General features: G+C 37.1%; 1 protein-coding gene and 1 long non-coding RNA gene across 6 annotated transcripts in view; one reads left to right on the top strand and one right to left on the bottom strand.

The window, feature by feature from the left end:
* LOC132760940 (uncharacterized) overlaps positions 1–17,279 on the bottom strand; it is a 105,332-nt gene that overhangs the window by 4,350 nt on the left and 83,703 nt on the right. The gene's annotated exons all lie outside the window — the stretch shown is intronic.
* Positions 1–17,279, top strand: part of NKAIN2 (sodium/potassium transporting ATPase interacting 2) — a 635,701-nt gene that overhangs the window by 582,636 nt on the left and 35,786 nt on the right. For all 3 annotated transcript variants that reach the window (XM_060753280.2, XM_060753281.2, XM_067466859.1), the window contains exon 5: positions 9,103–9,163. In XM_060753280.2, coding sequence (XP_060609263.2) covers positions 9,103–9,163 — 61 coding nt within the window. The remainder of the gene's footprint in view (positions 1–9,102; positions 9,164–17,279) is intronic.

Genomic DNA, 17,279 nt, shown 5'->3' with positions numbered 1-17,279 from the left:
TTTTTTAGATACAAGATGAAAGTTATTGGACGCTCTGAATCAGAAGGGAGTCTTTTTTTTGTTTTCTTTTTTCTTTTTTAAATTTTTGTAGGTTTGACTTTTTGGGTGTTTTTTTTTCTTCCTTTTCTTTCACGGGTACTAGGGTTGGGGTATTTTCCTACTTTTCTATCTTCTTATATTATTCCCCCACTTTCGCTGTATTATAAAAACTCAATAAAAATTTACAAAAAAAAAAGAACCCATAACAGTTCAGAGCACATAACTAAACACAATTAAAATATGAACAGTATGTACAATCTGTGCTGGAGGGGTTGTGTGTGTGCTGTGTGAAAGATCAGCTGATGAGATCTAACTTATGGCATTTTAGTATTTATTTACTTTTATTTATTTCTCGTGTCAGGGCAGCCAGTCAATTATATTACATTTCTAACAGAACAAAGCAAACAAACAGACAAAATACAAAATTTGTGAGTTTGGTAGTTGATTTTAGTGAGATGCAGCCATGCAACTATCTGTGAATAAGCTGATTCTCAACAGTGTAATTTAAGAATTTTTTAAAAAAATGATAATTACATTCCAAGAATTTGCAAGAGAGAGAGAGAGAGAGAGAGGAGATCCAATACTTGCAGACATATAGGTCAAGCAGTCAGCCATCTATCTTTCAGTTATGTAAGAAAAGGAAATAATTGCTCAACAAAGCAGAGGTGGCCTGCTGACAGTAACACAAGATATAGTGGCTACAATATTTGCAAGCTCCTGCAGAGAATTCTCATCCCTGCTAAGTGTGAAAACCTCCCAACAGAGCTGCATGGCAGATCTGAAATAAGACGGTGATTTAGCTCTGATGCAACACAGATGCTTTTATGTTCCTGACCCAGATATAACTAAGAATATCTTATTCTTTATAACAATGTTTCACACCATAGTGAATCTTTCATTTGTCCTCCTTATCTTCTTCAACGACTTTACATCTGGATAGTATTGATAGCACCTGAAAGCCGAGGGGAAGGAATGCTAGTATTTGGCTAACCTACAACCTTTCAACTGGGATCAAGTCCCCACATTGTCATTTCTTCATGAGAAGTAACCTGATTTCTTTGGGGTTTTTTCTCTGTTTTTTCCCCATGTAATTTTTTTTTAAGTATATAGGGAATGAGGAGAAGCGCACAAGTTAATAGAGAACGGGGACATTTTTAACATCTTACATTTTTTTTTACTTCTTCCATTGCTGTCTAATACTAAAAAGGTTTCCTTGATGTTAAAAAAAAGAGGAATAAAAAAAGAACATTTATTTTCTGATCTAAAACAGGAGGATAGAAAAGTGGGTATAGTGTTTTGAAACAAAGGAGACAGAAAAATTGAGAAATGGAAAATAGAAAGCCTTAACTAACACTTCTCTGTTGTCCTCTTCATAATAAAAAAAAATCTATTCTTTTTGTAATAAAACATCTTATTTCTGGTAGATTAACTTTCTAGGATTCCACTCTGGTAAATTAACTTTCCAGGATACCACTAGGGAGCCTGTTATTCTTGTCACCGACTTCTTTATTCTTTTCTTGTTATTCCTAAATTTCTGTACTACAAATTTTTCTTTGGTGCTATAGGAAGTATCATTATGGTTCTTCTTCTTGAAATAGTAGATTATCATCCAATTCTTCTTCTTCATCTGGAGTGGCCTGTTCCTGTTGTTGAACATCTTCCTTATCCAGGATCTATTGAGGTTGCCATATTTTCTTGCCTTCTCGGATGTTCTCTTTCTTCTTAGTCTTCTGATCTTTCTTCTCACTCTGAATCTAGGTTTTTTTAAAAAAATGTCATAGGAATCCTGGGCCTTCATAACTGATGTTAGCCTACACCTTTGTTCTTTATAAGATAGCATCATCCTTCTGGGTTTTCCCATCTGAATCTGTAGCCTTTATTCTTAAGTTTATCTGTCTGGAAAAGTACTCTCTTTTTCTTTATTGTCTGAGGTGGAAGTTCTCTTAATACTACAACCTTGGTATTTCCTATTTCAATCGGCTCTTTGGCATGCACTTGCAAAACTTGTTCTCACACTTTCTTTCTTGTAAACATCACAACACATCTCTTGGAAGTGTATTCCTTATTGTATGTTGGGATTGGACCCTAAAGGTCCTGTCCGTTTCATTCTTGACCACTTGCTCTGGTCTACCAAAGATTCCAGCCACAACTTCTCTTATTGCCATATCAAGTTCTTGTACAAAATCTGAAATTTTTCTCAACCTCAAAGAGTTTTTTCTTTACGTGTACTCTAATCTTTGGAGTTGGATTGAATCTCTTTAGACATCCATTTGCGTCTTCTTTTGTGCATCTTCAATTATATTTATTTTATTTTTCTTGCTGTTCTTGCTACTTTAAAGTACTACTCATTGTGTCTGCCATCTGTTAAATGTCTTTCTTCATCTCTTGTTGCCCTTTGTGTAGATAATCTTCAACCTGTGTAATTCTCTTGTCAATCCTGACCACCATGTTTTCCATTCCATCTGTAATGGTTGCTAGTTGAGTCAGGATTTCTCTCATTGCATCTTCTTTTGGAATAGATCTTTTCCTGGAAAATTATTTTGGTCTTTTGGATCTTTGAATCTTGGTCTTGTTGAGCTTACACTCATTTCTGTAATCAAGCTGTCTTTAAAAAATCAGATGTCTAATTTTTGAAGATTTATTCAGTCACTTTCACTTTTAGTACATTGTTGTTTACAACCCTTTTAGTTGTTCCCCATTTTCTGTATTTCAAGCTTTATGGTTTTCTCTATGGTTTTATCTCTATGGTTCATTTTTATAATTTATCTCTATGGTCACCTCTTGTTTCATTTGCTGTTTGGACTCAGTCCAGAGGCTTCATGCGGTGCCAGGATGTTATGTCTATCAAGTTCTTAGGTATGTTAAACAATTTTAATTCCCACAGTTCTTGTAGCATAATCTTTTACAAATTAATTCACACTCACCCTTTGTAATTGGTCTCACTAAATAGTTTCATCAAACAGACTTAGAAAATTTTTGAAGAATACTTCCACTAATTAGATTCTTAAAGTCCTTTCTTATCTCTACAATTTCTAATGGAGGAAACATGCAGTTTACCTCTCAGAAATGCTTTCTGTCCATGAAGTTGGTAAACTTACTGCAGATTTAAGGGCATTGTTTATTTCTCAACTCCATGTGATTGATAAACCCCCAAAGATGTCCCAGTGTTTGGCCAGCTTGCTGATACACTGCTCACAGCTCCATTTTCTACACCGAAAGTTGCCTGATTTTTTTTGTAAAAAAGACTCAAGGGCATCTATGCAAACAGCAACCATTAAATCAACCCTTACTCACCTATGTACATTCTTGCCTAGCAGCTAAGGCATCTAAGAGCCAAGTGAAACTTTTAAGAAAGATTTCTATGACTGACTCTCTTATGATCAAGATTCATTATCTTATGGTGTTTTGTTGAATGTGTATTTTATGTAATTTCTGTTTTTTAATGACAGTATGCTGCTTTGTATCCCACCGATGGGAGAAAAGTGGGATAAAAATGGGATAATAAATAATAATAATCTCTTTTTTTTGAATAAGTAGCTAGATGGGTGAGATATTTGAACCATATAGACTTTGAAACTATATCCAGATAATACTGGATAAAGTAAAAGGGATCTTTAATACTACTGTGCTGTGGTTATGCTTTGAATTAAAGGGCCTACAATTTCTATTTCGGGATGGGGAGATTCTAAAAGATGAAGGCAAATTCACAAACCTCCATTGTATCATATAGGTTGGGCTTGAATAAGTATGCACCTGATGTTATACGTGACAGGTTTGGAACAAAAGGATAAAGCAACAACCAATACCACAATTACAAAAAATTATAATATATACAAAAGAATGATACAACAGACTTCTATGGTCATGTGAGCTGTACTGCTTGCAAATGACGCATGCAATTTCAAACTGCCATTTTTGTAAAAAAAAAAAACAACTTTTTTCTACAGGATTAATAGAAAGAAAAATGACATGATATTCATGTCTGACCAGACTGGATATACTATACAATAAGACCCCCATATCCATGGTGGAGATATTCTGAACGGACTGGGATTACCTAAAGCGATGGCTCAAACCATACACTATTAAAATACCTGACTTTCTGTCCCAACATACAACAGAGTTGTTTTGAAGGACCTACAGATGTGAGTCCCTGATGGCACAGTGGGTTAAAGCGCGGAGCTGCTGAGCTTTTTGATCGAAAGGTCACAGGTTTGATTCCGGGGAGCGGCATGAGGTTCCGCTGTCAGCTCCAGCTTCTGCCAACCTAGCAGTTTGAAAACATGCAAATGTGAGTAGATCAATAGGTACTGCTCCGGTGGAAAGGTAACGGAGCTCCATGCAGTCATGCAGGCCACATGACCTTGGAGGTGTCTACGGACAACACCGGTTCTTCATCTTAGAAATGCAGATGAGCACCACACCCCAGAGTCGGACACGACTGGACTTAATGTCAGGGGAAAACCTTTCCCTTTACCTACAGATTTGTAGAGAGGTAGGCTCTCTAGGGATTTTATAGGTTCTCCTGTGCAACTCTGTGATGACGTCCAGGAGAACCACTCTGGAGGAGCTAACAATTTCCTAAACAGACCATTTTCCCCAGGCATGGTTAAGTGAAACCACGGTTTCTGTGGTTATGGCGGCTTCATTGTGCATAGTTAAACTATAAAAGCTTTTCCCATTAGATGCAGCAATAGACTTCAAGTTGAATGGCTTCAAGGTGAGATTTGACAAATTTATAGAGATTGTGATAATTAAATGTCAGAGGAAGCAGGTGAACACAAGCAGGGGATACCATTTCCTTCATGTTCAGTTTATGGGCCTTCCATAGAAACCTCTAGGGCAGTGGTTCTCAACCTGTGGGTCCCCATACGTTTTGACCTTCAACTCCCAGAAATCCTAACAGCCGATAAACTGGCTGGGATTTCTGGGAGTTGTAGGCCAAAACACCTGGGGACCCACAGGTTGAGAACCACTGCTCTAGGGCCACTGTGAGCCAGTCATATCAAGAGAAAGAAATGGAACCAGAGGTAAAGCATATAAGTGAGAAACAAGCTGGGAGTTACATGGCATAAATCTCCACAAAATGAGTTACCTATATATTGTGCTACACAACTTTTGTGTTGAATACCAACATTACATGACTGAATATACCAGTGCATGCACAACAGAGTGCTCAACTGAAGTAATAGTATCATCAGTCTCAGCAGGGGAAGCCAGATGTGCACTGCATGAAAATGTACATCCACATTGCAAAGGAACTGCATGTAGACCTCATTCTGTGACCTCAAACTGAATGCAGATATTGCTTATCAGAGAAAAGGCCTGACCACTTGCACAGTGAAACTTAGCATGTGCACAAGTGTAGGACACCAACAGGATTCCAGCCAAAACCAACTGGGATGTGATGTTGAGTCTGCTGATATGTTTGCATTCTTGCAGGCTCAGAGAAGATACAATAGTAGTATAACTGCTTGTTTAAACTGAGATCTACCTGAGTCACATAGAATAGGGTTTCAAACTTTTTCCACCCATGACCCCTTTCCACCTAAGACATTTATATGTGACCCTAGGTATAGAGGTATATAAAATCAACAAAGCAATCAAATATTTACTGATAATATAACAGCATATGTGAGCCTTTTTCTTTTGTGGAATACAGCTGAAGCATTTCCTGAAGAGTCCACCATAAACACATTGTTACTAACAGATCTGTGTAAATGGGTTCAGAATCCTGTTACTGTTGGCAATTTTTTCGTGAACCCAATATTGAGCTAAGAGAGCCCCATTTAAGATCAGAACCTACAGTTTATAAATCAGCGACACAGAAAAGCAAGGAAACAATGCCTAATTTTAGAACAATGGGGACATATGTGCATGTAGAACAGAATTCCCCTCACTTATCAGTTCTTGTAAACTACTCACAAAGCTTCTTCTAAAGCTCTTCTCTCCCAGTCAAGCTTGTTTCAGAAGCCCAGCTGAGAAAAAAGTATGATAGACTACTATAGGGAGTTAAGCCAGAAAGAGTTTGGCACATGTCATCTTTCCTTTCAGAACCAGAGCTCACATTCCCGGTTTTATGGATGTTCAGACTAACTTGAGCTTAAACAAAAGAATCTGGTGCTGTCACATCCAATTTGGCCCTTTGTTTTTGGCTCATCTTGAAAGCCACATTCTTATTGCCACCACCTGGTCAGCTTCTCAGTAGGGAACAATAATTACTTAATGGCCATCCTGTGTCTGTAATCAGATTGGCATGAGAGGATCTCCGAGGGGAGGTTTTCGCTTAGCAAAAGGGTCTACTGAGCAACAAATGTGCCATTGCATTTCATGCCTCAAAAGTGATTGAATCAACAATGACATCATCCAAGATCTGGATTAAATTATTCATGGAAGCAATTTTGATGATTAACATAGAAACTAGTTGGATTCCTCATTTATTTGCTCTCTCCGTATTGATTTGCACATTACATTAAAGTTTCATACTTCTTTGGATATTTATAACACAAGTTAAAGAAACTTTATGAAAATATATTTCCTATCAATCTTATTCAGTAAAACGTGTGTAACTCTTTCTTAATATGGCAGTATTTTACCATAGTTCAAAGTAGTCATTTTTGTTTAATAATAATAATAATAATAATAATAATAATAATAATAATAATAATAACTTTATTTATATTCTGCTCTATCTCCCCAAAGAGACTCAGGGCAGATTCCAAACGAGGCAAATATTCAATGCCCAAATACAACAATACATCCATACTAACAAAATTTATACAACCCTACATATAAATACCAATTATAAGTTAACAAACTAAAATTAAATAAAAAGCACAGCCTGTTATAACAGACATAAGACAAAACACCAAAACAATTGCTTGATCTGTTTCATTCCATTCTACATTTTTGGGACAAGCTCGTAATGTTTCAGATAGAAATTTTGGATGTCTTTTAGGCCTATGGGGAGAAAAGAAAGAGAAAAGATGTGGCATCCATTCCATCTTAGCTCAAGGTGATAAATAATAAAACATCTCTATATGATTACAAGAATTCCTCAAATTTGTCTGTTTACTGAGCGTGAGCATTTCTTCCACCCGTTTTCATTGCACATAAGTGATAATTTAACCACTCTTGGCTACACCATGGAGAGCGGAAAGCTGTGAACATTTTCCTCACAACAGGCCCAAAAAGGTCAGGGAGAGCCATTGCTTGCAGACTAGGCTCCATGTGCCCATCACCACTTGCAAGGGATGCTTCAGTGAGCAATTATAATTGGGTCTGTTTTGAGGCATGCTTGACAAGCTGTACTGAGGCACAGCAGTGAGTCTCCATATGCTGGCTAGGTGCAACTGTTGTGTGGAATGCAGCTGGCACCCTATAAAGAAAATAACCGTGTTCCCTATCACGCACCATTAATATGATCAGTCTGATCCTGTAGTTTTGATCCGTGTGTGGAGCTCCAAAAAAGAGAGAAAAAAGGTTGCTCTTTTCTGATGCAAAGGAGAGCTCCACACACATAAGCAATAGAACAGCTTGTATGGTGCTTTAGAATTCAAAAGATCTGAGACCTATAGAGCTCTAAAGCACTATCAGTGTATTTACACTGTAAAGCGCTGGTAGAAACATAACCAACACCACCCTTTTTAGTATACAAATGCAGGTCCTTGAACAAATATCCAACCATATGTGTTCTGATCTCTATAAATACAGTACCAAAGGATGGATCAATATGACCTTTCATCCACAAGGAACAACATTTTCCCATGTTATATGTGAAACAACATTTTATAATCCATGTACTGTTCCACCAAGTTGTTTCCTTTCAGATTTACTTAACTTAATGAGTGCAAATAAAATCTGGGAGATTTTCCAATTTCTAATTTGTTTCAGCAAGTCATAACCTTTTTTTCTTAATAGATGCCAAGTACCAATATTCCCCGTGGTGGATTCAGGTCTCATGACCTTCTAGCACAAGTACAGAACTGCTTCAAATAATGTTTCCATTTGGTGTGGTCTTGTGCATGTAATTTAATGGATGGAAGCTGAAAGAACAGCTTTTGCTACTCTGTGTACAATGAAAAACATTGATTGACGTATTGATCAATTGCCTATTTGCATGCCAGGGCCCAGGAGAATAGACCACACATAAAAACATGTAAAGCAGCGAATATAAGGATGAAAAAAATGAAATTGTTCAAAAACTATATATAGTTAGGACAATAAGAGATGTATAGGCCCACATATTATTTACAGTAGAAATGCAAGCTGAAAGTAGTTATCCAGTCAGAACTTGCAGACACTGCTTTTCTGTATTCAGTTCCCAGTACAAAATTCCTGCCTCTGTAGCAATCTTCACAGTGAGGGGGGTCATTATTATTTCCCAAATGTTACACATAGCAGAGTTGTTGGTTTACCTAAAATAATACTGATCCATCATTTCTCTAAAAAAAAAAAATAGGAGAAAAATACTCCCCATTTTCTCATGTTTATTAAAGATTCTTGGAAAGCTGGTGCCTCTTCCTTCCATCTGTAACTCTCTCTCTCAAGCTCTTTCTGTCTTCCATGGCTCTCTCATTTTTTAGGATTTATAACCACTTGGATTTTTATAAAGAGGTAGAATTGATCTCTCTATGGAAAAGTTCTGCATGCATTGATTATGCCCTGCTATTGTCTCAGGACTGCAGTTTATAGGAGTGTTATGGAAAGAGTAACATTCAGCTGGGGGAATAATTCTTGCTGGGAATCATACTCAGTACGAAAAGAGCCTCACTATGTGAGGCATTCATATCCATTTCTTTCTATTTCCTTATCATTTCTGAGTGATAGGAAGTGATGAATGAATTTGAAAAAGAATGCTCATGCATTGTAGCAGGCTCATACGGTCATTATGGATTTATCGTGAGAGGATGGTTATTGCTGAAATATAAAATTACGTGAAAGAATTACAGTTTTCATAACAAAACTCAGGGAAGATTGATTTTTGTCTTAACAAGCACTCACCACTGCTGAGAATGCTCACCACTTTTACTGTATATCTAATATTGTTCCATTTTGTTTAAGCTGGCAGGATTCATCTACGCCTGTTATGTTGTGAAATGTATCACCGAAGAAGAGGACAGCTGTAAGTACTAAAGGTTTATTACATGCCGGTTGAAACCATTTTTATATCATCCATCTCGCTCATCCATCTCATTCCGATATCATTCTGAAGACTTTTGTCAGACTGTAAAACACAGAATAGCCTGGGAGGGGGGCAATGGGGGGTTGCCTAGCACATTGGATCTTTAAAAGGCCATTCTGGTTTGAGGGAAGTGGTAAATGCAGCTTTAGAAATACTTCTTTTCCTCAGAAATGAAATAGGAGATCTTTTTCTGCCAAAAATTCTTCACAAGTTCAATTCTTATTGCTTCTCACTTCCCCATAAGTCTTGTCCTTCTAAATGCTTTATCCTGTAGGTAAAGCTCTTATAAATTGACTATAGGGTTTATTCTAGCACTTCTGGTAAGATCTGACTTGTAAACATTGCACTGCAGCCAGGTAAAGTTGAGAGATATTGTGTTAGGTTCAGGAGAGTCAGTAATCCTTGTTGAGTAAATACAGTTTAATTTCTTTGGTTTTTATTCTTTTTAATCTTGATCTTTACATAGTTGTTTCTATTCTTTTGTTATAGCTGGTTATCAGTATCAGTCAACAATCTTTGCTATATTTTCACTGATCAAACTCTCTTCTATTTCAAAAAGGACAACTGTGAAAACCACAGACAAATACAACTAAGAAGCCGCACAAAACATGAATCATATGAAATGAAATTATGGTCTAAATTCAATTTTTAGCTCCAACATGAGGAAGCCAATTAACTCAATGGGAAACTATATGGCATTTTATGGCAATGGGACTACTCAAGTTGGGACTATTAATTGAATTGAAGTAGATTATCTAGAATCCTGTGTGGAATATACTTATTTGTACACATAATAGTTATGGTCCTATGGAGTGAATCTCAGCCCAATCCCACCAGTCGCTACTTACCATGATGAAGCTATTGTGATCAACCAAGGTCTGTTTCCCTGTTGATCAGGGAAACAGCCTATTGCCATTTCAACCCCCTCCTGTGAGTGATCTCCAGTATGACAAGCAAAACCAAAACCCCTATCATAATTCCTCTTTGTGTGCGAAATCAGTCTCACAAGCAAGGCTGGGAATGGTAGTCAACAAGGGAACAGACACCACCCTCCTCCTCCACATTGGTATGTGGGGGTTTTCTCAATCTCTACAGAGCAATAATTAAGGGCCACATAGGGATTGTGAATACCTAACAGTTACAAGTGTGTAACTCCAGGTCACACACATTGATACCTGTGATAGAGGATTCTGGCTAGATTTTGTCTTAACCTCTTTATTTTACTGTTTTCAACAATGTGTGCCAATCTAGAAAATATATTGAGGGCAGGAGACCTTGCAATGGAGTCAAGAAAACAGCATTGTCTCTCAACCTCAATAATTTTGAGCTACTGTAAGCAACATGCAGCTATGTAGAAGATAGGGTGGAAGTTCAAGCATGGAATACTGCCCCTTTGGAGGCCTAATTTGCATGGATTTTGACTTCATTCTTGCCCCAAATTAAACATGGCTCTTTATCCAAGCTTTCAAAGACCAACAAGCATGGCCTGATGGCTTATGGATATCTGTGTTCTGTTTTATTCTATTGATTGGTTGTCATGTTTTTTATTATTTGTATCCTGCTCCATGGTCTCCTGATATGGAGAACAATATATTTATTTTAATAAATTAGTAATAAAATAAGTAAATGTCATGATAAGAATAAATGCACCTAAATGTTATGGAGATGGCAGAGTGGAATTAATACGACAGGATAAAATTAGCATATTTTGAGAGCAGTTCTATTGAGCATAGTGTTTAGTTTTCTTCTGATTAGCTAAAAAGTATGTTAGAATATTATAGTAACCAACTATACAGTTAAACACTTTAAAATCTAGCAGATTTCACTGGAAGAAATGTGGGGGGAGGGGGGAATAAATTTAAGTACGTGTCAATTAAAGCTGTATTGGACCCATGCGGTTTTCTAATTATCTAACCAAAATAATTTGCCAGTAGCCATTAATATCAAAAGAAGGGAAAAGAAAAGGGGCAAATTGATGAAATTAAGGCCACCCTTTTTCTCTTTACATGCCGCCTCATATTTGTTGAAAGGAAACTCACCCAACAGTAATACAGGGTTCAACATTTAAAATACTGATTGAATGGCAGGCAGTGTGAGCAGAATATGAATTGATTTGTTTGTTTCAGGGTATATCCTGACCTGTTTTAACGGGTCAGAAACCAACATGTTTTCAATTATCACTCTCTGTAAGACTTGTACTCCAATATCAAGGGTTCCACTTGTTTGTGCACATATAAATTATCTGCATAACTGACATTGGAGTGATATAAATCTAAGAATTATGGATTATCCTAATTTCCTTACTGTAACTATTGGCCCTTCCACACAGCCATATAACCCAGAATATAAAGGCAGAAAATCCCACAATATCTTCTTTGAACTGAGTTATCTGAGTCCACACTGTTAAATATGCCAGTTCAAAGCATATAGTGTGGAATTTTATTCAGTTGTGTGGAAGGGGCCTATGTGACCTAATCTGTGGGATCTGGACAAAGAAAAAAAGGAAGAAACTAGAGGGAGGGAAGGAAGGAAAGAAGGCAGGAAGGAAAGCTAACCAAAACACATTGTGTTCACTAATCCAGAACTTTTTAAATGTAAAAGCCTTACAAGGAGAGTAGCATTTGGTTAATGTTTTGTTGCAAATCTGGCAGACTCGTGTAAAGAAATATTTTTAGATATCTTACAATATTTTAACATGAAAACAAGACATATATAGCTAATCAATATTAAAGTGTGGTCAAAATTTTAAAAGTTATTAATGAGGAAGAAAACACAAACTACAAGAAGTTGTAGGAGTTTGCTGTTGGGTTGTTGTACGTTTTTGGGACTGTATGGCCATGTTCTAGAAGCATTCTCTCCTGATGTTTTGTCTGCATCTATGGCAAGCATCCTCAGAGGTTATGAGGTTGTTTGCCATAGATACAGGCAAAACATCAGGAGAGAATGCTTCTAGAACATGGTCATACAGACCATTGCATGAGTCTACTGGGAAGGGCAAAATTCAGTCACTCCCTCTCCTCTGCCCCCTGCTGACTTAATAGAATGCAATGTTCTGCGTTTTCAATTCATTTTACAGCAATTGATGTAAGATGAGGATAGAAGTGGGAAGAAGAGAAAATGGGACATTTTAAAAGCAGCTGGAAAAGTGGGATGGCAGAGGATTAATTGGGACTAGTTCTACTAATTTGGGACAGTTGGAGGGTATGCTACTGTGACATACTGGCACTGACATTATAATTTTACAGTACAAATACTGTAGTTCAGCATATCCTTAGTATTCTTTTTTCCCATAAGTTTTTTTTTATTTTCACACAAAGAAAAAAGGGAAAAAAGAAGATGATAGGGATAGTGGAGCTCTTTCAGTAGATTAAAAGTAAAGGTAAAGGTTTCCCCTTACATTAAGTCTAGTCAGGTCTGACTCTGGGAAATGGTGTCTGTAGACACCTCCAAGGTCATGTGGCCGGCATGACTACATGGTGCCGATACCTTCCCGCAGAAGCAGTACCTATTAATCTACTCACATTTGCATGTTTTCGAACTACAAGGTTGGCAGAAGCTTGGCCTAACAGCGGGAACTCACCCCGCTCTCTGGATTCGAACCACCAACCTTTCAGTCAGCAAGTTCAGCAGCTCAGTGGTTTAACCGGCTGCGCCACCAAGGCGGTCAGTAGATTAGAACTACATAAATATGTACTATGTATTCTTTTTTACTGTATTTTAAGAAAGCTGAGGGTCGTGATTGAATGATTAGACTGGAAAGAGCTGAGTAACTGGGAGGTTTAAGAGCTATTTCTGGATGTGTGGAAGGAAGGAAATTGAAAGGAGAAGTTGTCTGAAAACATGATAAAAACTAGAAGAGAAATTCTGTAGAAGAAGTGTCTGTGTTGATTCTTCCCTTTCATTCTGCGTCACTCTCTACTGATTTTGATTTCTTAGAGCAATTCTAATTCGAACGCCACTGGGATTATTAGCAGCAGCAATTTAAAACCACTAAACTGTCAACACCTATCTTTCCTTAGTGGGATATGATCTTACTCAAGCAGCTTGTTTGTTTTGTGAGAATTTTATTAGTGCTACTTTTTTTAAAAATTGCACAGTAATTCTATTACTGTGAAATATTCATTTAATCAGTTTAAACTCTCTAGCAATTTGACTCCTCTAGTACAAGCTTTATGTCACTAAAATCCAACAATTCAATATGGGGTTTTTGAAAACATCATTAAATATTTACTTACTTAGTGAAAAGCTCTGGAGGGTCATCAATAAAACAACTGCCTGCTGGGATTTGAAGATTACATGAAATTAAAAGATTTCCTGTTTTATTGAACTCCTTCCTTCCTGCTTTTACTCTTCCCTGGGAAGGACTAGTACAATCCTGAGATGTCCCAAAAGTCCTGCCATCAGTGTCTAATAGGGCATGATGTGATTGGCCAGGAAACCATCCTATTGATTCACAAGAACAGCTTCTTGTTTCAGTTTTCATGGTTCATTCTTTAGGCATTCTTCAGATTGTTTACTTCCCTTGCCTCTAAACTGAAATAACTAATAGCCCTTTTCAGGCAACTGAGATGAATGCAACAGGAACAGGAACTATGACTGTTGTGATCCCAACATATGCATATGCAAGAGAATTATCAGGACATGGCTATTCCATGTGTTGGTTTTCCCCTTTGAGATTTGGAGGGTTCAGAATCATATTAAACTAACACTGTTTCCATGTGTCCTTACCTGGACACCTAGACAAAAAATCCTTTATTAAGTGCCCCCACTCTACCAAAAAGGTAGAGTCAGTGATGGGTTACGAGCTCCAGTGAGACTTGCCTTGTGCCTAACCTGATTTTCAGGACATTTTTATTTCAATATCCATTGATTTTATGCTGATTAGGATTTGTCATATTGCTATTATATTGCTGTTTTATACTGTTGGATTTTTGGTTTATTTTCATTTGTTTCACTTTAGTTTTAGCTAATTTTTGGCAACCAGCCTTAAAACTAGTTGAAGAGTCAGATATACACGTAACATAAATAATAGATACTAATCATCCCAAGCCAGCATGGTATGATGATTTCAGTATAGGGCTAGAATTTTTGATACCAGGGTTCAAATTCCTACTTGGCCATGGAAACACCCTGGCTAGAGTTCAGCAAGCCACACTCTCTCAGCCTCAGAGAAAATAAAAGGCAAACCACAACTTTGAACAAATCTTGTTCAGAAAACCCCATGATAGAGTTGTCATTGATCAGAATGGACTTGAAGACATACAACAACAACATACTAATAAAATGTGACATTGGCCATGAAGCAGGATCCATATCAATCTCCATAATCTCTCTTATCACCTTATGACTGAGATTCTGTACTGGAGCATACCTCTTCATGTGCAGCTAAGCATCTCCACCCATGTGCAGCTGCTATTCTGTTGCCAGCATGGAGGAGGGAGGGGAGAGGCCATTCAGATGATGAAATAGCAACTGGGCTCCGTTCAAAAGAATGGAGAAACAAGGTACACAGTAGGAGCCCCTGGTGGTGCAATGGGTTAAAAACCCTTTGGAATAGCCCTCAATACAAAAAAAAGAGGGGCACACGCACATAAACTGCAGTTACACACATGCATATCACCAACAGGATGCTGACTGTAAAATAAAAAATGGACCTTGCCACTATGAATCTGTTTCTTTTTCCTATGCATGTGTTTGTTTGTTTTCTTTCAGGATACATTCTTGCATGGGATTATCCTTATGTTTAAATAAGGATATGCATGATTTAACTCAACTTTCCTTTGGGTTTTTGACCCCCTTCTTCAAACAATATACCAGACTTTTGCACAATTGCAGTGTCAGTGCCTTACTTAGCTACCCAGCGCAAAATTGTTGAAAATAAATTATTGGACACATATTTCTTTCTCTCGCTCTCACTCTCTTTTGCTCTAATGCTGAAAAAGAAACACCAGAATAGACAGCAACATTTTATTGTCAGGAAGCAGCTTATTATTTGAATCCATGTTTCTGTTTTGTATTCATCTCCCCCACCCCCTCCTCGGGGATTCTTTTATATGGCTAGAATAATTCAAGATCATGCAAAATTTGCAGCCTAACAATTGGAATCCTGTGAGAAGACTATAGCTTATATTATTTCAGCCGTTTAAAGGTTTCCTTGAGGCAGTAAAAAGCATACCAAAACCAAGGCAAATAGATGCATGTATATATTTGAAGCTGTAATACAAATTCCAAAACCTCTCACATGTGAATATTTTTCCCAGCAGTTCAGCAGAGTTTTGATAGGAAGCTGTTATAGAAATAAAATAAGATTGACAAAGCAATCCTATAGCCACACTGTGATGGGATTGAAAATGTTCTGCTACTACCCTAGGATAAAAGAGTGTGCTTAACTCAGGAAGGAGAAGGGTGAATATATAACCAGGACACATTTTGAAGTATGTGTGAAAGAGAGAAACAGAGAGAAGAGAAATGTTTTCATCATTCACACCAAAAGGATTGAGGTCATAGCAGCACTCATACTCCACCAATACATGGAGGGAAACAATGAAGCTTCAGCAATCAGTATATCCTTCCAGATCACACAACTTCTATTACCATGCATGCAAAAAATGCTACCAGAACATCTCAAGAGCCCTGTGGGTTTAGCTTATAAAAACTCTGATCAACTGCAAGTCTTCATTCATCCCTATGAAGCAAGGATTCAAATCCCTTTTCATTCTTATCTCCTAAAGAGAAAGGGAATCAATGTTGACAAAGAATGACACAGATGTGAGAATGTTGTGCAATATCACATGTTCACAGTAGTGTTTCAGCAAATTATTCTGCTCAGAATACATGGCATCTTATTAAAATTGGTGGGTTTGTGCAAAACTCGCTATTTTTGTGCACAAAAAAAATCATGTATGTTTCTGAATACAATATTTTTGAGACAACTCTGTTGGCTTTTGCATAAAATCCCATAATTTTCATGGAACAAACACTCATTCCGAAAACATATTTTATTTGAAACTGGTACATAAAAATCAGTTTTGAATAAAAATAAATGGGTTTTACACTGCTTCTGGAAGCAGCATTTTTTTTTGTACAAAAATGTGGTTTCTGCAAAAAGAAAGAAAGAAAGAAAGAAACACCACATTTTTGTCCAAAACAAAACAAAAAAAGAATTCCAGACATACTGGGGGGAGGGGGTGCAAAGTAATGCTTGTCCAAAAACTCCCACCAATCTGAACAAAAAGCTGTGCTTTGGGAAACTTTCTGCACAAAATGTCATTTTCACCCAAACACCCTTTTGGCATTCCAGAAACACGCATAAGATGTTGGTTCCAAATTGGTGAGTTTTGTACCAAAGAGTCATTTGTATTGCAGGAACCTGTAGGATTTGTTTTTGTTTTTTGTATAAAAATGTGTTCCTATACCCAAAAATTATTTTCATGAAAACAAAAAATATGTATTTTTGAACAGAATAATTTCCCAGGACATTTTATAATAGGCAAATACCAGGTCATAATATGCAGAAATAGTCTTTGTCTCCCACAGCTGGCAAAAAACTGCATAAATTATTTATTTTGCATACAAAGGCAAAACAATAAAATACTGACATCTATACTTTTCACATGTTTGTTTTTAGAGTCCAGTATTTAGAAGGATAGAGGACAAAACATCCTGGTGGACTGCAAGATAGTAATGAAAATTAAAATGGATCCCACAATGTTTATTTCCAGTTCAAGAAAAAATGGTTAAAGTTATGAAGAGTTTTCAGACCAGCAATATGTATTCCTGAATGCATGTGAAGATAAATTAGTGCAAGGCTTTGGTTGATATTGCACCACTTGGTTAGGCTGCATAGCCTTTACCCTTTTTGACCAGTCTTGGAATGCTGCACTGAAAGAATTTCAGTTTTTAGAACTGTGTAAGAATTACATACACAATTTTCCTCTTCATAAAGTCATCACTGGGTGACTCCGAGTAATTCATTACCGAAGGGATTTGTAACACCAAATCCCTCTCAGGGATATATTGAAGTGCTAAAACTAGCATTCTTAGATACTGGAAGATA

Source organism: Anolis sagrei, chromosome 1 (genome assembly GCF_037176765.1).
Source record: "Anolis sagrei isolate rAnoSag1 chromosome 1, rAnoSag1.mat, whole genome shotgun sequence".
Classification (NCBI taxonomy): domain Eukaryota; kingdom Metazoa; phylum Chordata; class Lepidosauria; order Squamata; family Dactyloidae; genus Anolis; species Anolis sagrei.
This window is presented reverse-complemented; position numbering and strand designations above follow the sequence as displayed.